This window comes from Macaca thibetana, chromosome 7 (assembly GCF_024542745.1).
Source record: "Macaca thibetana thibetana isolate TM-01 chromosome 7, ASM2454274v1, whole genome shotgun sequence".
NCBI lineage: Eukaryota > Metazoa > Chordata > Mammalia > Primates > Cercopithecidae > Macaca > Macaca thibetana.
The window spans coordinates 105934644-105961770 of NC_065584.1; the positions used below are offsets into that span (position 1 = coordinate 105934644).

The window sequence follows — 27127 nt, forward strand, 5'->3', positions numbered from 1 at the left end:
CTTTTCATTCGGTTGTTCTTTCCTGTTCTTTCCCTTATGTGTTTGGCACTGTGAAAGATGCAAAGGTGAAAAAAACTTTTTATTTTTTATTTTTATGTTTTTATTTGAAGAGACAGGGTCTCACTCTATTGCCCAGGCTGGAGTGCAGTGGTGTGATCATAGCTTACTACAGCCTCCAACTCCTGGACTCAAGCAATTCTCCCACCTCAGCCTCCAGAGTAGCTAGAACTACAGGCATATGCCATCACACCTGGCTAAGTATTTTGTGTTTTTGTAGAGACAGGGTTTTGCTGTGTTGCCAGGCTGGTTTTGAACTTTGGGCCTCAAGCAATTTTCCTACAGTGGCCTCCCAAAGCACTGGGATTCTAGACATGAGCAACCATACCTGGCCATAGACTGAGTCCTTAATATCTGAGAATTTATGAGGGAAGAGGGAATAAGACAGGATGGCAAATTAAACCTACTAATATCACTTGTAGTAAAAAAGCTTACATAGAGCCAACTAGGTTCATTCTGCTCACACCATTTTTATTTTTAAGAAATATATGACATTCCTTCTCATATCTTTACACAGTTCCAGATATAGATGTACACACACACACACACACACACACACACACACCCTCCATCATAATGTTTAGTAAGAGGGGTCAGCCCTTGTAGAATTGTACAGAGAATATTCAGTCATCCACCATGTATTTATTGATTTCCAACTCCTAGGCCTGTACTGGGCCCTCTTCAGAGGGGAAGAGTTCACAGATTAGCAGGTGACATATGCATGAAATAAATAACTACCACACAGAATGGGGGTGTAATGATGGAATTACGTAAATTTGCTATGGGGGCCACTAACGTTTTTTGGGATAGAGGAGAGAACTCAGGAAGTCTTTAAAGAAGAAAAGAAAATTGAATGAGGTCTTCAAGGATGAGAAGGAGTCCTTCAGCAGGGCAAGGAGAAAGGTGAGAATGTCTGGCATAGAAAAAAATACATAAAGGAGTTACAAAATAGCACATTTGTCAGTACAGTTAAGTTAGTGTTGGGCGGAGGGACCCAAGAGATGAACCTGGAGAGACAGATCTGGGACTCTTGCTGAGGGACGGGCCTCACTGATCACACAAGTGTCGATTTCCATATATACTTTCATTTTTTTTTTTTTTTTTTTTTTTTTTTTTTTGAGACGGAGTCTCGCTGTCACCCAGGCTGGAGTGCAGTGGCCGGATCTCAGCTCACTGCAAGCTCCGCCTCCCGGGTTCACGCCATTCTCCGGCCTCAGCCTCCCGAGTAGCTGGGACTACAGGCGCCCGCCACCTCGCCCGGCTAGTTTTTTGTATTTCTTAATAGAGACGGGGTTTCACCGTGTTAGCCAGGATGGTCTCGATCTCCTGACCTCGTGATCCGCCCGTCTCGGCCTCCCAAAGTGCTGGGATTACAGGCTTGAGCCACCGCGCCCGGCCTATACTTTCATTTTTAATTGTATTTTTGTTAACTATATGTCACATGCACAAGGTATAAAATTCAAAAAGTACAAAAGATATATAGAGAATATTAAGTCTCCCCACTTTGCTATCCCCACTGCTCAGGTCCTCTTCCTGAAGGCAGTTGCCAAAGCAGGTTCTTTGGGCATCCTTTCAGAGCTGTTTTCTTTAACATTTGAAAATATGTGTGTGTGTCTGTGTATTTTCCACACAAAGGTTGCGTATTATATTTTCTATCCTTTACCTTGCTTTTTTATTTGGATATTTGTTTTATTTATTTGGAATGTAGACATACCATAATTCATTGGATCAGTCCTGTATTGTTGGAATTTAGGTGATTTCTAGTCTATTGCTATCATAAACAATGCTGCAGTAAATATCCTTGTATATAAGTCCATCTGCACATGAAGGTACACCTGTATGATAAATTCCTAGGAATGGAATTTTTGGGTTAAAGAGTATAAGTATTTTTAGTTTTAATAGATAATGCCAAATTGCCATCTGTAGAGGCTGTGCGATGCCTGTAACCCTGGCCAAGAGAGTACAGCAGTCCACCTTATCCACAAAAGATACTTTCCCAGATCCCCAGCAGATGCCTGACCCTGTGGATAGTACCAAACCCTACATATATTATGTTTTTTCCTATACATACACACCTGTGATAAAGTTTAATTTATAAATTAGGCATCATAAGAGATTAACAACCATAATCATAAAATAGAACAGCTATAGTAATATGCTGGTATCACTACTCTTGCACTTTGGGGCCATTTATTAAGTAAAATAATGGTTACTTGCACTCAAGCCCTGAGATACCAGGACGGTTGATCTGGTAACAAGACAGCTACTTAATGGGTAACGGGCAGCCTAGTGTATACCTTGTGGTTATACTGGACAAGGGGTTGTTTCACATCCCAGGTGGGATGGCATGAGATTTTATCATGCTGCTCAGAACAGCGCAAATTTTACAATTTGTTTTTTCTTTTTACTTTGGTTAATCTTTAAAACTCTCCCATGGCAACAATCATGGATTACTATGTCATATAACACCTAAGTCTTAAATCTCCACAGGAAAACATACCACCATCAAGTGCCATGGCATCCTATAGAGAACTTCCATCTTTGGTCACAGCATTAAGAGCTTTTGGTTTCACAGCCTCTTTGAAATGACCTATAAAATTTATCAATTGTTTCTTTCTGGAATTTTTCATTTAATATTTTCAGACCAAGATTGGCCACAGTTAACTGAAACCATGGAAAGCAAAACCGTGAATAAGAAGGGGCTACTGTGTGATTAAACTTTTTGCTCTTTGAAGCTAGGGTTTTTTGACTTTATCCTGTCAGTGATGGTAAGCCATTGAAAGGTTTTTTAAGAGGGGAGTGTTACAGTCAGGTTTGTGTTTTGGAAAGGTCATTTGGGCTGCAGTGAGGAAAGGCAGAGGCAAAGACTAAAGTCATGGATATCAATTAGAAGGCTTTACAGTAGTCCAGGCAAGACAGAATTGTTGGCAGCTCCGATTAGGCAGTTTGCAGTGGAGATGAAGGAAATGGATATTGAGATAAAGAAGTAGGTTCAATAGAACTGAGGGATTGATCTGGCTGAGAGTGCGTTCGGAGTGAGGGTAGCTTTCATCAAGAAGTTCTATTTCCATGAGTCTTGTGAACAGCAACAGGCTTGTATGCACAGTCTGCACCTTCTTTGTAGATTTATAGATCTTATGTCTTTAAACATTTTCTAATCCTAGAATATCAAAAGATAAAAAAGAGGCTGTAGTATATTACTAACTGCTGTTTGTTGGCACCAAGGCAGTTTTGTCTGTTAATATCTGGTTGTCAGAGAAGCTGGAAGAGCATCTTTATTAAGATTCTTCAGTCAGGCCGGGTGCAGTGGCTCATGCCTATAATTCCAGCACTTTTGGAGGCTGAGGCGGGTGGATCATTTGAGGCCAGGAGTTCAAGACCAGCCTGGCCAACAGAGCGAAACCCCATCTCTACTAAAAAATACAAAAATTAGCTGGGTGTGGTGGCACACACCTGTAATCCCAGCTATTCACGAGGCTAAGGCAGGAGAATCGCTTGAACCCAAGAGGTAAAGGTTCCAGTCAGCCAAGATCATGCCAGTGCACTCCAGCCTGGATGACAGAGCAAGACTCCATCTCAAAAGAAAAAAAAAAAAAAAAAAAGATTCTTCAGTCAGCCTGTAGTCCCAGCTATTTGGGAGGCTGAGGTGGGAGGATAACTTGAACCCAATAGGTTGAGGCTATAATCCTGCCTGTGAATAGCCACTGCATGCCAGTCTGGGCAAGATGGCAAGAACCTGTCTCAGAAAAAAAAAATCCTTCAGTCAGACTTATTCCTGATACTTGCCAAACCAATTTTTCCCACATCCATACCATTCATTCAAAATTCTGAATTTAGGCTGGGTGCAGTAGCTCACACCTATAATCCTAGCACTTTAAGAGGCTGAGGTGGGAGCGTTGCTTGAGGCCAGGAGTTTGAAACTACCCTGGCCAACATGGCAAGACCACATCTCTAATTTTAAAATATAAAATAAATTTAAAAATTAAAAATTTAAAAAACAGAAAATTCCTAATTTAGTAAAGTAACTTTAAATTCTACACTTAATTTACATACATTTTAATTATATATATTTAAAAGTCTTTCATTTTGTGATCTGATTGCTTTGATTTTGTGTGTGGTTCTGATATTTAAAAATATTTTTATGTTATAATTTCAGTTTTATATAATACCATTAATTATTTCATCTGTTCACTCAGTTTCTACTAATTTTTTATGATGAAAAATGATACAGTGTTTTCACTTTTTCTCTGCATTTTCTTCATTCATCTTCTTTTTTATGGGCCAGAGTTTCACTCTTGTTGCCCAAGCTGGAGTGCAATGGTGCAATCTTGGCTCACTGTAACCTCTGCTTCCTGGGTTCAAGCGATTCTCCTGCCTCAGCCTCAGAGTAGCTGGGATTACAGGTGCATGCCACCATGCCTGGCTAATTTTTTGTATTTTTAGTAGAAACGGGGTTTTACTATGTTAGCCAGGGTGGTCTCAAACTCCTGACCTCAGGTGATCTGCCTGCCTTGGCCTCCCAAAGTGCTGAGATTACAGGTTTGAGCCACTGTGCCCGGCCTTCATTCATTTTCTATCTCATATTAACCTAAAGTTTGATTTCTAAGTGATTATCCTTATGTAGGTAAATATCCTCTATTTCTGTTACTTGGTTTTTCAGCTTTGAGTAATGTCTTTGGTGCCTGGCTCTTACAGGTGACACAGTCAAGGAAGTTACTTCACTTGGTTATTTTCTTCCCCTTTCCACTTTCATGCTGGCTCTGTTGTATCTGTACCGTCAGGGCATAGAACATTGACATTCTGATTTGCCATTCTAAACCCCACTTGATTTTAGTCTTGCTTCTACAGTTATATGTTAATATGCATCAATATATATGTTAATGTAAGTGAAATATATTTAGTGCTTATCGTCAGCTCCTTTGCTGTTGTTTCCTCAATCATCTTTTGGTTGACTGCATTTGTTCCCTGGTGATTTCCTCAAGCAGGGCCTGTGGGAACAGTATTCCTTTAGTCTTTGTATGCTAAAACATAATGTTCTTGGCTTAGCAATTTTCCAGAGGTTTCTTCAGGAGTGTAGTTGCCAGTGTTTTCTGAGATCTGCCTCCTCCATTCCATCTCTTCTCCTTGTCTGCTCTGCTCAGCTCCCGTGTCTTCGGCCAGTTTCTACCCAGGCCTCCATGAACCTGCAGCTCTTGTTGCATGTGGACTTATGGGTTTATAACCACGGGATGAGACCTTTGTCTACAGTAGCTGTGATTTTGCCAGCGTCTTGAGACCTGCTGAACAGCTCCACTCCCTGCGCACTGAGCTGTGGCCCTGTTTATTTCCCCATATCACTTTGCTCCTCCTCAGCTTCCCAGTGTCTGCATCTGTTGGCTTTTGGAAGACGTTATCCTTTTGTTTGTTTTTTGAGACTAGGTTTTATTTGCCTCCAGTTCACTAACAAAGGATTTTGCTTTGTTTATTTCATGTTTACTTTAGTGGTTTTGATGATATCTTGGAGGAAAAGAGGCAAATCACTGTTAAACGCCACCATGTTTGACGGGAAGTCCTTTAAAAGTGGGTGGCAGTATGATATAACAACAAAGAGCATGGGATTTGGAGCGAAGTACACCCAGCTGCAAATCTGAACTCTGCCACTTACTGACTACCTGATGGTGGACAGATCGCATGCCTTCTTGTCATTGTTATCTCTAGAATGGCGCTGATTCTCCTAAGTATTCATACTGTATGAGGAATAAGTGGGATAATATCATGTACAGGGGCCTAGCATAGTGCTTTGCAAATACATGTTCAAAAGGGTAACATTATAATGTTTCATTAATTTCCTGGCATAGATGCCATTCAGAATTACTTTAATCCTCTCTGCTTTGATGGCATCCATTATTATCACTCACTCAGTGTTACTGGTGGAGGCCGGGACATTGAGGCCATTATTGGGACATCCTTTGGCACTGTCTCACTTCACCCATAATTCTATCCAAGGCAAGTAGTGCCACAGGAGAAGGACTGCTCTGGGAGCCCTGGGGAGAGGATATTCTCCTTCATATGGTAGGGGTGAGGGGTGGAATAAGCCATGAGCAACATCTTTCAGGAAAGGCAGGATTTCTTCAGGAAGAGGTGGGAAGGGCAAGAGCTGGGTCTGGATGCTAGATATTCCCCAGTCCAGATACTGAGATCAGAGATTAGGGTAGGCGGGCATGGATGGGGCTTTGGGAATTTGTCACATGTCTTTGCCTCCCAACTTCCAGCAGACCTGAGAAACCAGGCAGCAAGATTCCCATCAGAGCAGTTGTGGATGAGGTCAGAGGAGGCTGGGATGCCAGATTGGAAAGAGATCTGAATGTCCATGTAGTTAAATCCTTGCTTTTGTCCCCGTGTTCTCAGGTCCTGGAATGCCAGACAACCATGGCTCCTACTGTGTCAGCCAGCAGCAGCTCTGATGTAGCTTCCATTGGTTGTAGCACCTCTGGAAGTCAAGGTATCTTTGAACCCATGGATATGGAAACCCAGGAGGATGGGAGAACATCTGCTAACCAGAGACCTGGAAGCAAGAAGAATGTGCAGGCAGATGGGAAGATACAGGTGGATGGAAGGACCAGGGGAGACGGAACACAGATAGCCCAGAGGACATGGGCAGATAGGAAGACACAGGTGTATGCTGGGACACAAGAAAGTAAGAGGCCACAGTCAGACAGGAGTGCACAGAAGGGCATGGTGACACAGGGAAGGGCAGAGACACAGCTAGAAACAGCACAGGCAGGTGAGAAGGTACAGGAAGACAGGAAGGCCCAGGCAGATGAGGGCACACAGGAAGACAGAAGGATGCAGGAAGAGACGGGGATGCAGTCAGCAGGGAGTGCGCCCACAGCCACGGAAGGTCAGTCAAAGCAGGAGGCAGTGACCAGCCTTGGCCCACCATCCAGAACCCCCGAACTCCCACCTACAGAGGGTCCTAGAGCTCCTCCAAGTATTGAATGTTTTACACAGATCCCAGAAGGGTCTTGTATCCCAGAAAAACCTGGTTTCCTGCCCAGATCTGAGGAGGCAGCAGTAACAGCCTCCAGGAACCATGAGCAAACTGTGCTGGGTCCCCTGTCAGGGAACCTCATGCTCCCAGCACAACCGCCCCATGAAGGGAGTGTGGAGCAGGTGGGAGGAGAGAGATGCCAAGGGCCACAGTCATCAGGGCCAATCGAGGCCAAGCAGGAGGACAGCCCGTTCCAGTGCCCCGAGGAGGAGCAGCCAGGGGGAGTGCCGTGTGTGGATCAGGGTGGCTGTCCTCCAGCTGGCCTGAGCCAGGAGGTACCCACAATGCCTTCTCTTCCTGGAACTGGGCTGACTGCTAGCCCAAAGGAGGGGCTGAGCAGTACCCTGACTTCTCAGCACAGGAGCACAGCTGCCTTCCTGCCCTCTGAGGATCAGGCCCTGATGAGTTCTGCCCCAACACTGCACCTGGGGCCGGGGACCCCCACTCAGAGTCACCCACCAGAAACCATGGCCACCAGCAATGAGGGGGCCTGTGCCCAGGTATCAGATGTGGAGGGGCGGACCCCAGGTCCCCGGAGCTGTGACCCTGGCCTCATAGATTCCCTGAAGAACTACCTGCTTCTGCTGTTAAAGCTGTCCAGCACAGAGACGAGTGGAGCAGGGGGAGAGTCCCAGGTCGGGGCAGCTACCGGAGGTCTGGCGCCTTCAGCCACTCTGACACCCACTGTGGAAGTGGCTGGGCTGAGTCCCCGGACATCGAGGCGTATCCTGGAGCGTGTGGAGAACAACCACCTGGTGCAGAGTGCACAGACCCTGCTACTGAGCCCCTGTACCTCCCGCCGCCTCACTGGCCTCCTGGACCGCGAGGTGCAGGCTGGCCGCCAGGCCCTTGCTGCTGCCCGAGGCTCCTGGGGTCCTGGTCCCAGCTCCCTCACTGTCCCTGCCATTGTGGTAGACGAGGAGGGCCCTGGGCTGGCCTCAGAAGGAGCCAGTGAGGGTGAGGGAGAGGTTTCCCTTGAGGGGCCTGGCCTCCTGGGGGCCTCTCAGGAGAGCAGCACGGGTGATCGGCTGGGGGAGGCAGGTGGGCAGGCAGTCCCTGGGCAGGGACCCTCAACAGAGAGCATAGCCCAGGAACCCTCCCAAGAGGAGAAGTTCCCCGGGGAGGCTCTGACAGGTCTCCCGGCAGCTACACCTGAGGAACTGGCTCTAGGGGCCCGGAGGAAGAGATTTCTCCCTAAGGTCAGAGCAGCAGGAGATGGGGAGGCGACCACACCTGAAGAAAGGGAGAGCCCCACGGTTTCCCCCCGGGGGCCCAGGAAAAGCCTGGTGCCTGGGTCCCCAGGGACTCCAGGGCGGGAGAGACGCTCCCCTACGCAGGGCAGAAAGGCGACCATGCTGGAGGTGCCTCGGGCAGAGGAGGAGCTGGCGGCAGGAGACCTCAGCCCCAGCCCCAAGGCTGGCGGTCTGAACACAGAGCTGGCCCTGGATGAAGGCAAGCAGGAGACACTGGCCAAGCCCAGGAAAGCCAAAGACCTGCTGAAAGGTGAGCAATGGGGAGGGAGGCGGGGGATGACTTCACAGGACAGGGCCGCCATGGAGCCACGGACAGCACACCGCTGCTGCTGCTAACAGCACCACCCGATGACAGATAGCATATCCCTCCTCAGGATTCACAAATTACCTTGGTAAAGGTACCCTTCTCTCACAGCCTTTGGAATCTGAAAGGCCTAGTTCTTGTTTTGCTTCTGCCACTCCATAGAGTGGAGATAACAGTACCACCTTTGGAATGGCGTGAGGCTTAAATGGGATGGAATAGATAAAGTGCTTAGCACAGGGCCTGGCTTCAGTAGTGTTCTAGTTCTCCATCATCACCAATCCCCCTTTACAGAGTTGTCGCATGATTACAGAGTGGTGGGGACAGGATTCAAATGCAGGCTTCTAGAGTTAGGGACCTAGAATGCAAACTGAAGTTCCTGTCTCAACTGCTGTCTGGGTCCTCAGCTGGGAGCCCCTCCCAGCCTGGGGTCAAGGTGGAGTAGGGGCTTCTGTCTAGCTGAGATGTGTGCTTTGGGGGTCAGGGCAGAAGCCTGAGATATAGGCAGGAGGCACCTGGGGGCTGTGAGGCACCTTGGTAGGTCTGCGTGGAGACTTGAATCCTGTTTTCTCCCAGCCTTTCCCACCAAGGACACCCAGGAAAGCAAGGATATGGCCAGAGGAGAGGTGGTGTTCCCCTCTTGACTGGACCCTGCTCTCAGCCCCACAGGTCATCCGGAAGATTCGGGTGGAGCAGTTTCCTGATGCCTCCGGTAGCCTGAAACTCTGGTGCCAGTTTTTCAACATTCTTAGTGACTCAGTCTTGACATGGGCCAAGGATCAGTGCCCAGTGGGCGAGGTGGGCAGGAGGTAAGCCAACGATACCACCATCACCTGACCTGGCTCCCTGATTGCAGTAATACTGTTGGGCACTATCCTAGTGCTTTGAGCCTATCGCCTCATTAATCCTCACAATAACCAGGGGAGGTCCTTTTATTTCCATAGTAGAGATGAGAAAATGGAGGCTCAGCATTCTTTAAACCACTTGTCCAAAGCCACACAGCTAGTAAGTGTCAGGACTGCAAACCAGATCTGTGGGCTTCAGTACCAGCTCTTGGCCCTGGAATTGCGCTGCTTCCCCAGAGTTCTCAGAGCTGGGGTTCTCAGCAGCCTCTGAGAGTGGGCTCCAAGGATGCTTAGGACCACAGTCTGCCCCCATGCCATGGTGATGGCCCTTATGAGTAGGGTCTCCAATCTGCAGCGCAGGGGATGAGGGGCCGGCGGCCTTGGCCATCGTGCAGGCCTCCCCCGTAGACTGCGGCGTGTATCGGTGCACCATCCACAACGAGCACGGCTCGGCCTCCACCGACTTCTGCCTCAGCCCTGAGGGTGAGTGTGCCCCGCGGCCCGGGGTCTTAGCCTGACCTGGCTCCTGGGGGGTGGGCAGCCGTCATCTTTGAGAGAAGGCACTCTCTCGGCACAGCAGCCTGAAGGCGCTGCTTTCTTCTTTTTCTGTATCTAGTGTTGTCAGGATTCATCTCCAGAGAAGAAGGTGAAGGTATGGTGCCCCCCAGGGAAGGTGGGGTGGTCCTACCCCTGCCATCTGCAGGGAGGACCCTCTTTAAGGGCTTGGAGTCTGATCCCAATCCACATACTGCTCCCCTTTGTCTCCTAGTTTAGGATATGGCTTGGGGAGATGATAGAGGAGGACTGCTGTATCAGAAGGTTGTGGGGGAAGAAGTGGCCAAGGGGGCCACTGCACCGGAGTTAGTTCACCCTTGTGCCCTTTGTCCATGTCAGAGTCTTTGATCCAGGGCAGAACCAGCCACCAGGGCATGTCTTGTCCTGCCAGCTCCTACCCAGGATTTCTCACAGTACTCTGTGGACCCCAGCATTAGATTCACACAGGGAACCTGTTAGAAATGCAGTTTCCTGGTCCCTGCTGCACTGCAGACATCTTTAATGACCTAGGAAGGACCTGGGAACATTGCATTTTCAGCAAACTCCCTGGTGATCATGAAATACCCACAAAGTTTGACACACATTTGAAGGGCTCAAATAGGGATGGATATGTACTGCTCCTGCAAGAGACAGGCTAAGGCTTGGGACTGTGAAGGCAACCAGTGATGAAAAGATGTTTAGAGCTGTTCTTGCTAACAAATGCATTAATTCCTTCATTCACTCACTCTTTTAATCACTCATTTATCCAACTAGTGACTTTGTTTTGAGATGGAGTCTCACTGCCACCCAGGCTGGAGTGCAGTGGCATGATCTTGGCTCACTGCAACCTCTGCTTCCTGGGTTCAAGCAATTCTCGTGCCTCAGTCTCCCCAGTAGCTGGGATTACAGATGTGTACCACCACACTCAGCTCATTTTTGTATTTTTAGTAGAGACAGGTTTCACCATGTTTGCCAGTCTGGTCTCAAACTCCTGACCTCAAGGGATCCGCCTGCGTTGGCCTCCCGAAGTGCCAATTAGTGACTTTTGTTTAGTAATCAAATAAAGTTTAATCAATATCAAATATAACCTCAACCTCAAAACTAAATAATAATTATTTAATATCATCAAACATCCAGTCAGATTTCCCCAAATGTCTCATATACGTTGGTTTATTTGAATCAGGAACCACTCATTGCTTTTGGCTGATGCAGCTACCAAGTCTCTCTTAATATTTAACAGTTTCTTCTACTTTATTTGTTTTCTTCCTTTGCCATGTATTTGTTAAAGTCACTGGTATAGAATTTCTAACATTCTGGATTTTGTTGATTGTGTTCCCATTTAACATGCTCCCCCATGCACATGCGTCTTCTAAATTGGTAATCAGATTTAGACGTTCGGTCAGATTCAGGTGTGATTTTTTTTTTGGCAAGAATAACTCACAGGTGCTGTGTATACCTTTTGCATCCTATCTGGAGGCACATAATGTCAGATTGTTTTCGTTTTAGTAATGTTAAGATTGGTCATTGGTTCATTCAGGTGGTATCTGTGTGATTCATCCCATTTTAAAGTTAAAAACAATCTGATACAAACCCTATTGTTATCTAGGGGTTTTAGCAGTCACTGATTATTGCCTAAATCTATTATTTCATTAGCAGTTGCAACATGGAGATAGTTTAATTTGATCTTTTCTTCTTCATTCATTAGCTGATTTTTTTCTGTAAAAAGGGGATGATTATTTGGTTATCTCAATACATAAGTTCCAACAGGAAATGAAGGATAAATATTTGCTCTTTTCCCTTTAGTTACTAGAATAATGAGTTGGTGCCCTACCATTTTCCATAGGTGACCAGTGAGGTTATTGTTTGAGGGAGGAGATTGGATTTTTTTTTTTTTTTTTTTGGGTCACCACTATGAATACATGGATTTTTAACATATGTGATATATTCAACATGTTGCAGTAATTATTTTTGTTGCCAAGATTGTTTCCTTTTTGGCCCAAGGGAGCCCCTTCAGGTTGGCCCCTGTGTCCTTCTGCCAAGTCTCTAATAGCTTTTGCTAGCTCTCTTGCTTTCTGGTCTCACACGATATTTCAAGTCCTTGCTGTACACTTTCTGCCTAGACCTGGAATCAACCATTTCTTTAGAAAGCTCTAGTTTCCCTTTAATGGGAAATTATATTTAACAGTCACAATTTGGGCACTCACTGCTGCTGGATTTGTCCTGCAAACTTTTTGTTTCAGTCAAACATGTTGGTTGAAATGGAGTCATGTATTCATCTAATCAAAACAATGAATTCTAAAACAAAGTAATTCTGGTATTCTGTATTGATTGCTATTGCCACAGAAAACCCCTGCCTTCCACAAACGCATCCTTTGTGGAAGGCAGGGGTTATGTGATGGATACCACACGGGTATCACTAGATGGCAGGGGTTGAATCAAGTAGAGTTTCTGCCCCAAGGAGCTCATAGTCTGGTAGGGACTCAATGTGCCCAAAGAGCAGGCGTGAACAGAAAGTGAGCCCAGCAGGTTGGCAGGGTGGGAGGCTCTTCTGGCCTTTTCCTTCCCTGCAAGCCCCACGTTGGTCAGACAGGAGCTCCTGGTGTCCCACATTTCTCCTGTTCCCCTTCAGTTGGAGAAGAGATTGAGATGACCCCTATGGTATTTGCTAAGGGTCTGGCTGACTCTGGCTGCTGGGGGGACAAGCTCTTTGGGCGACTGGTAAGCGAGGAGCTCCGAGGGGGTGGATATGGGTGTGTCCTTCGGAAGGCCTCCCAGGCCAAGGTCATCTACGGACTGGAACCCATCTTCGAGTCGGGCCGCACGTGCATCATCAAGGTGTCCAGCCTGCTTGTGTTTGGGCCCAGCAGTGAGACTTCTCTCGTGGGCAGAAACTACGACGTCACCATCCAGGTACTATGTCCCATCTTCACGCCCCATCCCTTTACTCACTCACCCCCTACCCTTTCCCAGCCCAGGTCCTGTTGGGATGCCCAGTATCAAGGCAGAAGGCATCTCAATCTCAACCTTAGGAGGCTCCTAGGATGGACCTTGTGGAAGGCCTGAGATGCAGCCCAGAATTCAGATGCTTGGCCTCAGAGAGCTTGAGAGCTTCAAAACAACTTGGGCCATAGTTTTCAAACTCTGTATTTGCAGCAGAAACCTTCCCCCTGCTCCATACATAATCTCTCATGGAAGCCTTGTTTATATGTGGGATGAAAGGGGGGTGCTGTGGGTGGGGTGGACCGTCTTCCTGGTTCTCCACAGAGTGGTCTCTGGGGCACTGTCACATACCATTAGAACTCCTGAAAATAGTTTGGAAATCACTTTGAAAATCTCAGTTTGAAAAGAAGTCGAAAGCCACTTGTTATACAAAAGAGGAAAATGAGGTGCAGAGTGGGGAGCAGGGAGGAGTAAGCCCTTCCTCCCCCAGGGCTGGGATCCTCCTCTCGGTTCCCTAACAGAATAGGGGTAGACACAGTGGAGGACTGGGGAATTTCTTTGCTGACCATATTTGGTTCCCTCATCCACAGGGGTGCAAGATCCAGAACATGAGTAGGGAGTACTGCAAAATCTTCGCAGCAGAAGCCCGGGCCGCACCTGGCTTTGGGGAGGTGCCTGAGTAAGTACGCGGTGAGGAGGACGTGCAGTGTGCAGCACTGTTGCCTTGGGCTTCTGCAAAGACAGTGATTTCACAGCCTCCCAGGGGCAACCTGGGTTATGCCCATGTGCAGATAGGCTCACAGCCCCGTGCTCAGCTCAGTGGCCTCACAAAAATCTAGAAATAGAGACCTCATTTACTTCCCACTTGAGAAAAGCCTCTGCTCTGGACTTGAGTCTCCTCCTGCCCACCCCAGTTCCTCATTCTTTAGCGCCGATGTTGCTGATTGCAGAGTTTGGGCACAGCAGTTTCTGGGACTCCATGAAGGTGATGGGGTGGGCTAAGCTAGACAGGCTGGTCAGGACCCTTCTGTGGTAGGCAGGCGGAGTCAGTGTGGATTTTTGTAGGAGTCAGCTATAAATGGCAATTGTTTCCATTTTGAGACTTGAACTCCAACCTTTGCGTACCTGGGGTCCCACTGGCAGAGAACCACAATCTGGTTGAATCCTCTCTAAAGGTGCTCCTTCTGTTTGACATATACGTGCCTCAGTCCCTCACCCAAGCCACACAATCTGCCTATGCCCATAGCAGGGTTTTGTTCTAATCCCACTAACCAGGAGAATGGACAGGACTCTGAAGCCAAAAATACCATTTCCTTTCCTGAACTCAGGGTGGAGTTGCTTTCCTTTGCTGTCCTTTGGGCTCAGAGTTGAGAATTCCATTCTTGGAAGGGCCCTTCTTTTAGGTCCAAGAATACAGAATTGGATGGGAGGGAGGAGTTCTCTGGGCCATACTTCCTGCTTACTGCAAGGTGAAACTATGTTTAGGATCATCCCACTGTATCTGATCTACCGGCCTGCAAACAATATCCCATATGCTACCCTGGAGGAAGACCTGGGCAAGCCCCTGGAGTCTTACTGTTCCCGGGAATGGGGCTCTGCTGGGGCTGTGACAGCATCTAGCAGCTCTGAGGCCATGCAGAAATGCCAGACCTTCCAGCACTGGTTGTATCAGTGGACAAATGGCAGCTTCCTTGTCACAGATTTGGCAGGTATGAAGGTGTAAGGGTGCGTGGGTGTGCATGTGCATGGATGTGAAAGCATGCAGAGGAGGCAGAGCCACAGTGCTTGACTAATCGTTTACAAAGCACCTTTGTCTTTATTCTTTTTTGCTTTTCACAATAATCTTGTAAAGTAGATTGGACAGGGACCATTTTGCACGCAACCCTAATACATACCTCATGTAGCCTAGTCTATCACTGCAGTTGCATTTAAAGGAGCACAGTCCAGGCTCAATTAAAAAAAAAGGAATTTATTTCAAAGATCATTACATGGGGTCTAATTCAAAACCCACAACCACCCTTTTCAAAACCTCCCTTCTTCCCTTCCCTGCAGCTTTGCTGTAGACTTTCTCACTCTCCAAACTTCCCAAACTCTCCCTTCCATTTGAGCACAGTAGCTTTACTGTCTCTCCTCCTCCTCCATCTTTGTTAGCTTTTTGTTATGTAAAGCAACTTAGTCTCGCTTCTTTTCAGTTTTACTCCTATGCCCCTCATTACCCAGAACTCCCCAATAAAGGAAGGCCAGCAGGCATGAACCCTCCTTCCTTCTTCAACCAGCTCTCTCCAGGCCTACTGTCTTTAAGCAGAACTGGACAGGGGAGAGGAACAGAGAAAATGCTTAAGGGAAGGAAAGGTTGCTGGGATTATCATGCATTATTAAATCTTGTCTCTGTGGTAAATAAGTGAGAAAACTAAAGACCAGAGATATAAAACTGACTCAAATGTGTGTTTCACTGGGATTAAATTGTACAATAATTATTATATATATAACTCCGTATACTGGGGGGAGGGAGGGCTAGGTAACATTAAGCCATTATCAGTCAACCTCTTTGTTAACTTCCATATTCATGCTTCCATCCTTTTTCCATCCAACCACTACTAAATATTGAAAAAATAAAAAGTTGAATTAGGAATAGTCATTGTCCTCAAGAAGCTGTGATGAGTAGACCAGTTTCTACTATAAGATGATAACGTGGTATAGTAGAAAGGTTTTAGAGTCGGCTGGGCGTGGGGGCTCACACCTGTAATCCCAGCACTTTGGGAGGCCAAGGAGGGTGGATCACTTGAGGCCAGGAGTTTGAGACCAGCCTGGCCAACACAGCAAAACCCCATTTCTACTAAAAATCCAGGCATGGTGGGGCATGTCTGTAATTCCAGCTACTTGGGAGGGTGAAGCTTGAGAATTGTTTGAACCCGGGAGGCAGAGGTTGCAGTGAGCCAAGATTGCACCACTGCACTCCAGCCTGGGCGACAGAGCGAGACGCCATCTCAAAAAAATAATAAAGAAAAAAATAAATTTGATTTATGTCAAAGCCCCATTCTCTTCTTGCTGAGTCTGTTTTACAAAGAAGAAAACTGAAGTTCACATTGGTTAGGTCATTCAATCTCTCTGAGCTTCAGTTTCCTTTCCCTCTTTAGGAATAATGTCTCTCCTACCTAGCATTCAGATTTTTTATGAGGATTAAATGAGACTGTATTTGTGAAGACCTTCTACAAACTAAAATTCTGTGCAAATGAGAGAGATCATCATTATTACACAAAATGGAATGCTATGAATGCCAAAAGAGAAATGACAAAGAAATTAATATTTATCACATTACTCCTATGTTTCAGACACTAAGTTAGAGTCCTACACATATTATGATATTCTCAATACCCTGTAAGATGGTCATTACTATCCTTACCTTTATACTTGAAGATTAGAGATATGAAGTGACTTGTCGAGTTCCCACAGCTCAAAAGTGATAGAGCTGAAATGTAAATCTGGGTCTGTCTGACTCTAAAGGCCACAATTGTTATTGTCTATCATATGATGGTACTCAGCCCTGTTAGTGAAAGGCAAGTTCCTAGCAAAATGCTCTGGACAGATTGAAAATGGGGGAAAGAACATCCTAAACCTAATGTGTGAATGCTAAGATACCTGGGTGGCCTGACCACAGTGAAAACGTTTTTCTCTATCATCATTTTGCCTGACTCCAAGGCTGTCTTAACCTGGAAGACCATCTTAGCTTCTTGTTTGCTTGCTGCCTTTGTAAGTGGTGCAGAAACCAATCTTCTGTAGTGTTGCATTTCCGCTGGTCTACCCCTGATTTATCCTCTCATTCCCATCTGTCTCTTTTGTCTGCACAAACTACTGATCTGTTCAGAGGAAGAAGGTTTTAGCTCAAAGCCAGAGGCCAGTCCAGGTTGTGACCTGGTCTAATCCAGTAGAGGCAGGATTGCATAGCTGGAAGAGTTTTGGCTCTAGGAATCCAAAAAAGCTGAACCCTTATTTTAAGTCAAATGGCCATTGCCCATAGCCAGAGCTCAATTATTGAATGACTGAGTATGACTTTGTTCAAGTCATTTAACTCTGAGCTTATCCTCCTCACTTGAAAAATACGAATAGTATTCCTAGTAATAATCCAGAGACCTGCACGCTGTGAGACAGGCTGGTGGTGATGACCCATGAGAAGATGCTTGAAGACACACCTGCACTGACACCCAGGAAGTTGATGCCAGCTTGGGCTGGTTCTAAGCCCCCATGTCTCCAGTAGGAAGAGACGTGGTTCTAAGCCCCCCACTATCTCTTCCTGCAGGAGACGTGGGGGCTTAGAACCAGCCCAGGCTGGCATCAACTCCCAACTTTCTCTCTTTTCAGGGGTTGACTGGAAGATGACTGATGTGCACATTGCTACCAAACTTCGAGGGTGAGTGGTTCTTGGGGACAGAATGCCCTCTGGGGGTCTTCTCTGGGTGTAAAATGTCCTAAGTCCTTCTGGTTCTCCATCCCTGAGGTGCTGGACCTGGGGCCAAGTGGTCCCAGACACACCCATGGCCATGTGGTAACATCCTAGAGGCTACTGGTCCCCACACCTTATCTCTGGCCTGGTGTGGCAGCTATTACTGATGCCACACATGGGGTCCCCTGCAATTCACAGCTCGCACATACTCCTCCCTTCTCGCTTGAGGATGGTTGCCAAGGTGCCGATGAGTAAGGGCCCTGTGATTAGAGTGTGGACCTCAAGTCTGCTCCAATTTATGTTAAGAAGCTAAGCCATCCTTATGCCAGTTAAAGTCCTGCGTGATGGATTCCATGTGTCAGGGTGTAATAAGACCACAGTTTTAAAACTGAGGCCTTGGGCTAGGCATAGTGGCTCATGCCTATAACCCTAGCACTTTGGGAGGCTGAGGAGGGAGGATTTCTTGAGCCCAGGAGTTTGAGACCAGCCTGGGCCAAGTAGAGAGACTCTGTCTCTATTTTTTAAAAAAAGAAAAATTGAGGTTTTGGCTGCTGCCACCTGAGGTAGCACCCAAGGGAGACTCCCCATCACCCTCAGATAGGGTAGAATGTACCCTGAGCACGACATCCTGATGATGGCCACCCCAGAGTCAGCCCCCCAAGGAACTGTGTCTGTGGTTGGGACCCCCACTCAGCTCTTCCTGTCTGGTTGCAGATACCAGGGCCTCAAGGAAAGCTGCTTCCCTGCCCTGCTGGACCGGTTCGCCTCCTCCCACCAGTGCAACGCCTACTGTGAGCTGCTGGGGCTAACACCCCTCAAGGGCCCTGAGGTGGCCCACCCCCAAGCCAAAGCCAAAGGCTCTAAGAGTCCATCTGCTGGCAGGAAAGGCTCCCAACTGAGTCCTCAGCCCCAGAAGAAAGGCCTCCCTAGTCCTCAGGGCACCCGGAAGAGTGCTGCAAGTTCCAAGGCTGCCCCTCAGGCCTCAGAGCCAGTTGCCGCTCAGTTGTTGGGACAGCCTCCCACCCAAGAGGAGGGCTCCAAGGCCCAGGGCACGCGGTAGCCTCAAGAGGAGGCTGGGGGCCTCCACCCGGCAGCAGACCAACCAGGAAGCAGCTTGAACCGGAAGGAGACTTTCCAAAAATGGAACTAACTGGAGAAGGTACATGAAGGAGGCACCACTTGGGGACCTCTCTGAGCAGGCTCTCGTGAATCAGCTCCTCATCAGATGGTTTTGGTGCATGGCACATAGCCCACTGGCCTCTTCTGGTGCCACTGTCACCCAAGGTTCCCAGGCCTCAAGCAGGCCCCACCTCCGAGTGCCTGGCAGCCTAGGCCCTCCTTGAAGTTTACACTTTGCCACTGCTGGAGGCTCCCCTGAGTCCTCTGCATGAGTTCTGCACCCCAAGCCCTTGCCCCAGCCCAGTCAGGCAGCAGATGTTATAATCTGAGTGAGGACATGCAGGCCAGCATTTACTCCCCTGCCTTTGCCTGGCCCTGATCTCGCCTGTCCTCAGGGCTCCAGACTTCCTCTGCTAGTCTGGCCTGGTGACTCTCAGGGTATCTTCTCCTTCCAACTACTTTGGCTCACTGATCTCAGCTTACCCTGCAACTAACCTGTCCTCGAGCCCAGATGGGGCTCAGGGCCCTTCCAGAGCCTGTCACGTCCTTGTGCAGTGGCCTTTGATGATGTGTGTTCATGCTCTTCCCCCTTCACTCACTTGCCTGCTTCCCATGCTCCCTTGCACCCCCTGGCCACATCCCTGTCTTAGGGCCCAGCTGCAGCCTGCTGCCTGCCCTTCATGACTCTGCGCATGGCCCTTTGCTTGAGGGCTCCCCACTCCCTGCCTACCAATACCCAGGTGAGGAACAGAACCTCTGGCATCTCACCCCACTTCAGTACTCTCTTCCCCAACTTCTCTTGGGCTCTTTGCTCATGAGGTGAGAGCTGGCATGAGGGCTGTGTCAGCAGCTGTAGCCAGAGACAGGTGTTGACTCTGAGAGACCTTGCACTCCACACTGAAAGGAAGTGGGGTCACAGTGAATTTCACATCCCCTCTCAACCAGGAGTGGAGGGCTAGGTCCCTTCCCCATGGGGAGTACACTTGGGTGTTGGAGGGATGCAGTCTATCCATGCACTTGGGTGGAGGAGAGTCTCTGTGCCTGGGAATTAGGACTCCTGCCCCAACTATAGCTCTTGATTCTGGGGTCCCAGCTCTGGACCTCATGTATGGGCTCCCAAGGACCCAGCAGCCTGGGTCCTTCCAGAGCATCCCTCCCAGAGGCCTGGGATGGGGTAGGTCTGCAGCTAGCCTGCTCCCCTTGGAATGCAATAAAGGCAGCATTGTGTGCCCTGCTTGCCCTCATCTGGTGTGGTTGGAGGTCCACGGAGTCAGGGTCCCCCTCTCCCAGGCAGGCTCTCGGAGGGCATTCTGTAGTCCCAGGCCCACTGGAAAAATGAATCTATATTTTGGTTCCTGGGCCGAAGTTCAGTCGCAGTCTTCTGTGGCCACAGAAAGACAGCCTGTGCTTCTTGCACAATTGAGCTGCTGCTGTGTGCCCCTTAGCAGGGTGTCTGGGGACTTATGCCTTTGGAATTGCTCTTCATTCAGAAGAGGAACACAAAGGAAGCCATCCAGGAAGAAAGCGCAGAGCTGGGGGCTCTGGAAACGCCCTGTGTCTCTGGCTACAGCAAGACCAGCCCAGGAGCCCACCAGCACCTGCCTCTCAGCTACTTGCTGACCACTTCCTGCTTCTCAAGCTGCAGAGAAGCTTTTCATTCCCACCCCCACCCGGAGCCTCCCCTTGCTTACATTTCCCCTGTATGGTAACATCTCTGACTTCTCTACCTCCTCTGTGCTCAGGTCACTCCACATCTTCTGCCCCAGTGTGTCCCCACCTCTCCCAGCCTGTATATCCAGATTACTTTGGTGAACTGAGAGCTGGAGTACTGTTCATTCATTTATTCATTCACCCACTCATTCAGCAGACATATACTGAGCGCTACTTTATGCCAGACCCTGAGCTGGCAGATGTTTGGAGGCAAAGATGTGTGAGGCCATCTCAGGAGAGACTACCTGTTAGGATTCTTGAGTTTTGACCAACAGAAATGAACTTGGACCAACTTAAGCAAGGAAAAAGGATTCATGGGAAAGATGCTCGGATAGCTCACAGAACCAAAAGAATAGCTGAACAATTGGCCTTGGGAAGGGTGGGAGCTGGGGCAGCTCCAAGGCTTGCCTCCCAGGAGCTGCTATGGTTGGCATAGCTTGCCATCGGTTCTAGTGGGTCCTCTTCCACTCAAGATTCAAATTCCAAGTGAAGGAATCTGGCCTGGAGCTCAGGGCTTCATAGAGCGGGAGGGAGGCAGTTTTCCAAAGGACGCGGACTCTTACCAGAAGAATGGTGGAGTGCGGAAGGGTAGAAAGGGTTTGGTAGGCAAACCCTGAAGATGCTCCTAACACACATGTTGTTCTTCCCAGCTCATGTATGATGACTTTCCCACATATAATCAAAACCACATTTCCCTCTGCTTAGGGAATTCAAGATCATATCTAACCTCGAATTCCAGGGGTAATGACACGGCTCCTATTCTCCAAAGTCCATTGTCAATAGGGATAATCTCCCTCTTTCAGTGTTACCACAATTCCATTTTGAAATTCTACAACCTGTAGATTAACCATATTCAACCAAAATTGTATAATCCAGCAAGAAAGGAAGAATGGGTAAAGTCTACAGTCCATTTCTAGAACTGGTCATGAGAACTCATGTTTATGATGATGGACTTTTAATCTGGTGGAGTGACCCAAACCTTCAGTTCTGAAGCTCCTTAGTGGTCCTACCTGTGTGACAGGCATTTACTATTGGACATGGCAGTCCCAGGACGAACTCCAGGAATCCCCCCATGTCCATCTCTACTCCTGCCCCCTTTTACGTAACAGCAATCATATTTTCCCTTGAAAGGGTTAATCATTCTAGATACTCCCATGACCTCTTTATAATGAGCCTGAAATGGCCCGGTGGCTGCCTCAGCTTCCAATTCAGTTGAACTGCTACTACGTCTTTGAGGATGTGCTCCTTGCTGGGGGACTAAACTCTCCACACCAGCCCGGTCCCAAACCTCAGGTGTAAGAAAAACATTGAGATCTAGCAATAGCGGGGCCGTCTCTACACTGCGTCCTATCCCTGAAGGAGAAACAGCGCCAGGTATGGTTGCCGGCTCCAAGCGCATGCTGCCTCCTGCAGTCCTGACCCAGCCTCTAGGGGTGTTGTTTCTAGTGCCATAGTTGAATTTTCAACAAACCATTTCACCACACTCTCAAGCCAGCTGCTGCTGGTTTGTGGGTTCCTGAGAGGATGAGTGAATGCCTACCCATCAACCCATTACTCTTCTTTTAGCTGTAAAGGGAATTCTGTGGTTGGGTGCAGTATGTAAGGAGGTCACATGATGTTTATGGCATTTGATAATTCCGTGGATATTGATGGCAGGAGATGCGTGATGGGTTAGAAAAGCAAATTCAAATCCAGAACGAGGGCCCAAAAGGGCCAAGACAAATTACTGCCCCTCTCAGAGCCACAAATGTAGAAAGGGGGAAGCTCAGCAGTATGGCGGGAGGAAGCACTGTGGAGAGTGAGTGAGCTACCCACACATGACCTGCTGGTGCCTTCAGAGCCCTAGCCTGGAGCGACAGTGTCCCATTGATAACAGAGTACACTGGCTATACCAGACTTTACGGCTAGGTGGTCAGATAACCATTTCACGAGGGGCAGCATGGCCAACGAGTGTGCCAGGGCCAAGTGTTTAGGTTCCCCCAGAGCCCAGTGGTGAGCCAGAGGGGCATTTTGCACAAGGATAATGGTTACTTGTCGGCCAGAGCATCGCTTGACTCCAAATCCTGGGTTCTCCTATCATATTTTCTTGTCAGGACTTACTGCAAGCTATATATGGCTCCCCGGTATGCCACCAATGGACAGATACCTCACGTACCATTGACCTGCCAGGTCACATGGCCTGATGGCAGAGCTGGCTGCACGAAAGACTTTCCCAGCTGGAATGCCTTCGCCTGCTCTAGGCCCACCCCAAAGCTGGCAGCGTTCTAGGTCAGTTGGTAAATGGGTTAGAACAAGATGCCCCAAAGTGACATATATTGCTTGGAATTAGGCCTTAGTGGTGAGGGATTCAACATACAGTCATTTGTCCTACATTATGAAGGAAACATTCTGACCTCAAACAGATCCCTCAACCCCTAGAACTTTATAGAAGGGGCAGACCTTGGCATTTTCACATGATTTATATCCCACTCGGATTCACATATGTTTGACCAAGGCACTAGGCAGCTGCCGATTTCCCATCCCTCCTGTAGTTCCAGATGAATGGATACAGATCCCTTTGGGGAAGGCTGCAAGGAAAGTTCACAACATGCATCTAAGCGTTAAGTTTTTCCTTCAAAAAGACATTTGACTTCCTCTCCATTTAAGGTCTGGAAATCAAGTGGGAGATATTGACTTTGGCACTTGAGACAGACCTGTTGACCCAGAAATCTTTAGTTAAGGTCATTACTAGGCCATATCCTAGGGGCATCTGGCCTTTTTCATTCCTGGGACCCACAGCTCAAGGTCTGATTTCCATGTCCTGCCCATTACGATGAGCACCCTATTTTGTTCCTTCTGTCTATCTCAGCTGCTGAGATCAGGGAGCCCACATTCCCAGCAGCTCTTCCAAGCAGCCTCCCAGGCCTAGAGAGGAAAATCAGTGGAGCCTTGTGAATTTATTTGTCATAAATTCACAAGAAGGGAGCTCATCTTCTGGGTCCTGCCAGAGGGCACTGAGGGGGTTGATGGGCTGGGTGCATGCCAGGGACCCAATCAAGCATTTTTATCTTCTGAAATCTTTGAATTCCTGCCTTTCTTGGATGTTTGGTCTTTTGATATAATTTAGCATGGGCCAACATTTGGTCCAGATTAAAATAGTAAGAACTGTATCTGGCAATTTGAGCTTTTACATAGAATGTAGAATCGCTGGTGAGTGAATATATCAATAAAGACAACCTGAACCAAAATTATGTCTTGGTCATACAGCCTTTAAAAGGTCCACCACAGCCTGGGCAACATAGGGAGACTCTGTCTCTACAAACAAAACAAAACAAAACAAAACAAAAAAAATTAACCAGGCGTTGGGGTTCATGCCTATGGTCTTAGCTATTTAGGGAGCTGAGGTGGGAGGACTGTTTGGGCCAGGAGATCGAGGCTGCAGTGAGCTGAGATCACACCACTGCACTCCAGCCTGGGCAACACAGCGAGACCCTGTCTCAAAAAACAAAAAAAAGTCCACCAATGTACCCTATGTTTTTTGAGAATGTATTTGCCAGTTCATGCAGTTTCTTCAGAATATCACTATTCTCTTTCCTGATCTGATGAAGACTCTCAACCCCTGGGATATGCTAAGTGTGGGTTCTGGTTACTGGTATAACTTGTGGTGTCGGGCAGGAGGGAAACTGTTTGCTTTCTTTTTTTATTATTATTATTACACTTTAAGTTCTAGGGTACATGTGCATAACGTGCAGGTTTGTTACATAGGTTATACATGTGCCACGGTGGTTTGCTGCACCCATCAACCTGTCATTCATATTAGGTATTTCTCCTAATGCCCTCCCTCCCCCAGCCCCCCACCCGCTGAGAGGCCCCAGTGTGTGATGTTCCCTGCCCTGTGTCCATGTGTTCTCATTGTTCAACTATCTCTTATGAGTGAGAACATGCGGTGTTTGGTTTTCTGTCCTTGTGATATTTTGCTGAGAGTGATGGGGAAAGTGTTTGCTTTGTTCTGCAAGAGAGAGGTACACCTTTTCTAGTAGTGGAGTTTGGAAGGAAATATTTCTGGAGGGCTGTCCTATTTATGTCCTTTGAACACTCCCAGATATCATTAATCCAATTGACAGGATGCCACCCTTTTTTGAAACCGAATGAGGTTATGAATTCAATTGGTGGTGAATCTAGCAATTTTGCAGAATCAGACTCTGGGTTTGTTTTTAAACAAACTCTATGGCTCCAAGCCATAAGGGAATTTCTACCCAGTAATAGAAAGGTCCTGAGTTTCATTCCATGCCTTGAGGTGGGAGGATTTTAATGATCATCCTCTAGCTTCGTTTTGTGCATGTGTGACAGGGTGTCACCCAGGCTGGAGTGCAGTGGCGCACTCTTGGGCTCACTGCAACCTCTGCCTCTGGGTTCGAGTGATTCTCATGCCTCGGCCTCTGAGTAGCTGGGACTCCAGGCATCCACCACCGTACCCTGCTAAATTTTTTTTGTATTTTTAGTAGAGTCAGGGCTTCACCATGTTGGCCAGGCTGGTCTCAAACTCCTGGCCTCAAGTGATCTGTTTGCCTTGGCCTCCCAAAGTCCTGGGATTACAGGCCTGAGCCACTGTGCCCAGCCCATCGTCTAGCTTTAAAAAGTATCCAGTGATGTACAAAGGCTGCTACTTTCCCATCCCTGAATAGGAACAGGAGTTTCAATGCTCTTCACCCTATCTTACCTCCATAACCAATTCCAAAACCCCTGTTATTTCCTGGGAAAAGGAGAGAGTCCATGTCCTTTAACATCTTCCCTGTGAATGTCACCATCAGTTACAGTTATCTGACTGCCAGCAATAAACTGGCTCTAACTTAAGTAAGAACAAAAGGATGCCAGGGTAACCCACTGGTCTGAAAGAAGAATTGAATGACAAGCCTAGGGGACAATGGTAACCAGGGCAGCTCTGAGGACTTTGGCCTGAGGAACTTGCTGACCATCACCCTAAGTGCACCCTTCTCATGACTCAATCCCAACTGCCTTTTGTTACTGTGTGTCTCCACTCAAGAAGGAGAATTGGATTGGCCTGGCTTGAGTCACATGTATCCCTGAGGCCTGGGGCAGCAGAGGTACTGTGGGAAAGAGGGGTGATTTCTGCCCACCCCCCACCAACCAAAAAAACAAAAAAACAAAAAACCGGAGGGGGTAGTAATGTTACCGGAAAAACTGTTAGTACAGAATAGGAAGTAAGAGAGTCCTAGCTCATTCCAACCCCAGAGAGCAGCCACTGGAAATGCGAAAGATGCTCTCAACACAAGGGTTATCACCATGGAGAGGCCTTCAGGCTGGGGCCCAAGAGGCCTTGATGAGTGGCACTAAATTGGGAAATTTACCCCCGGGGAGGGTCTGGGTTTTAGTTTTGTAACTTGATACCCCTGAGTTGATCACTGAGGGAGGCTATCTCATTCTGGTTAAATTTACAGTAAAATGGAACTTACACATGAAAAACTCACCTTGCTAATTTTCAGTGAGAGGATCACTTGAGCCCAGGAGTTTGAGACCCTGTCTCTATTTAAAAAATCAAATTTGGCTGGGCACGGTGGTTCACGCCTATAATCCCAGCACTTTGGGAGGCTGAAGTGAGTGGATCACCTGAGGTCAGGAGTTTGAGACCAGCCTGGCCAACATGGTGAAACACCGTCTCTACTAAAAATACAAAAATTAGCCGGGCGAGGTGGCAGGCACCTGTAGTCCCAGCTACTTGGGAGGCTGAGGCAGGAGAATCGCTTGAACCCGGGAGGCGGAGGTTGCAGTGAGCCAAGATTGTGCCACTGCACTCCAGCTTGGGCAACAGAGCGAGACTCTGTCTCCAAAATAAATAAATAAAATTTTTTTTTAAATGAGAAATTTAATCATTCAATAGACTGGACACTGTGTTTACCTGATAGTCAATTATCCTCTTCTTCTGAAGGGAATGGTTCAAGAAAATGCAAATTCTCAGATTTGGTGAGCTTAGGATGTCATTGAAACAGGCTCCTCCAGCTCTCTGCTCTGCCCTGCCAGCCGACGCGGGAGGAATAATTGATCCCCAGTGGAATATTATGAGAAGAACTGAGAATAGTAATGTAAAGCTAAATCTTTGTTATATAGAGAGTCAATAGATAATGTCTAAAGTTGAAAATAAAGGCTGGACACTATGGCTCATGCCTGCAATCTCAACACTTTGGGAGGTTGAGACAGGAGGATCACTTGAGCCCAGGAGTTTGAAGCCAACCTGGGCAACATAGTGAAACCCCGTCTTTAGACAAAATAAATTAGCCAGGTGTGGTGGCGTGTGACTGTAATCCCAGCTACTTGGGAGGCTGAGGCAGGAGGATCACTTGGGCCCAGGAGATTGAGGCTGCAATGAGCCATAATCATGCCACGGCACTCCAGCCTGGGCAACAATAAATGAATAGATGATAGATAGATAGATAGATAGATAGATAGATAGATAGATAGATAGATAGATAGACAGACACAGAAGATAAATAAGTAAATTAATAAAAATAGTAGCTATATTGATATTTTAATATCTATCATCTATGTATCTATTATCTATTTTATGTATAGAAGTTGCTAACAGATGCCAGGTGCAGTGGCTCACGGCTGTAATCCCAGCACTTTGGGAGGCTGAGGCAGGAGGATTACGAGGTCAGGAGTTCCAGACCAGCCTGGCCAGCATGGTGAAACCATGTCTGTACCTAAAATACAAAAAATTAGCCGGGTATGGTGGCGCATGCCTGTAGTCCCCGCTACTCGGGAGGCTGCACTCCAGCCTGGGTGACAGAGTGACACTCCCTCTCAAAAAAAGAAAAAATAAATAAAAAAGAAAAGAAAAAAAAGAAGTTGCTACTAGAAGTGAAAAAACAAGAATGACTTGTTTGTAATTGGGTGGGATTT

General features: G+C 47.6%; 1 protein-coding gene and 1 pseudogene across 3 annotated transcripts in view; one reads left to right on the forward strand and one right to left on the reverse strand.

Annotated features, from left to right (window-relative positions):
* Nucleotides 1-23457, forward strand: part of ALPK3 (alpha kinase 3) — a 60890-nt gene extending 37433 nt beyond the window's left edge. For all 3 annotated transcript variants that reach the window (XM_050796077.1, XM_050796079.1, XM_050796078.1), the window contains 9 exons: nucleotides 6445-8590; nucleotides 9303-9450; nucleotides 9842-9969; nucleotides 10103-10138; nucleotides 12650-12930; nucleotides 13551-13639; nucleotides 14446-14669; nucleotides 17320-17368; nucleotides 18116-23457. In XM_050796077.1, the coding sequence (XP_050652034.1) occupies nucleotides 6445-8590; nucleotides 9303-9450; nucleotides 9842-9969; nucleotides 10103-10138; nucleotides 12650-12930; nucleotides 13551-13639; nucleotides 14446-14669; nucleotides 17320-17368; nucleotides 18116-18461 (3447 nt within the window). In that variant the 3' untranslated portion in view covers nucleotides 18462-23457. The remainder of the gene's footprint in view (nucleotides 1-6444; nucleotides 8591-9302; nucleotides 9451-9841; nucleotides 9970-10102; nucleotides 10139-12649; nucleotides 12931-13550; nucleotides 13640-14445; nucleotides 14670-17319; nucleotides 17369-18115) is intronic.
* On the reverse strand, nucleotides 2532-2649 carry LOC126960419 (uncharacterized; annotated as a pseudogene).
* Nucleotides 23458-27127: the final 3670 nt, after the last annotated feature.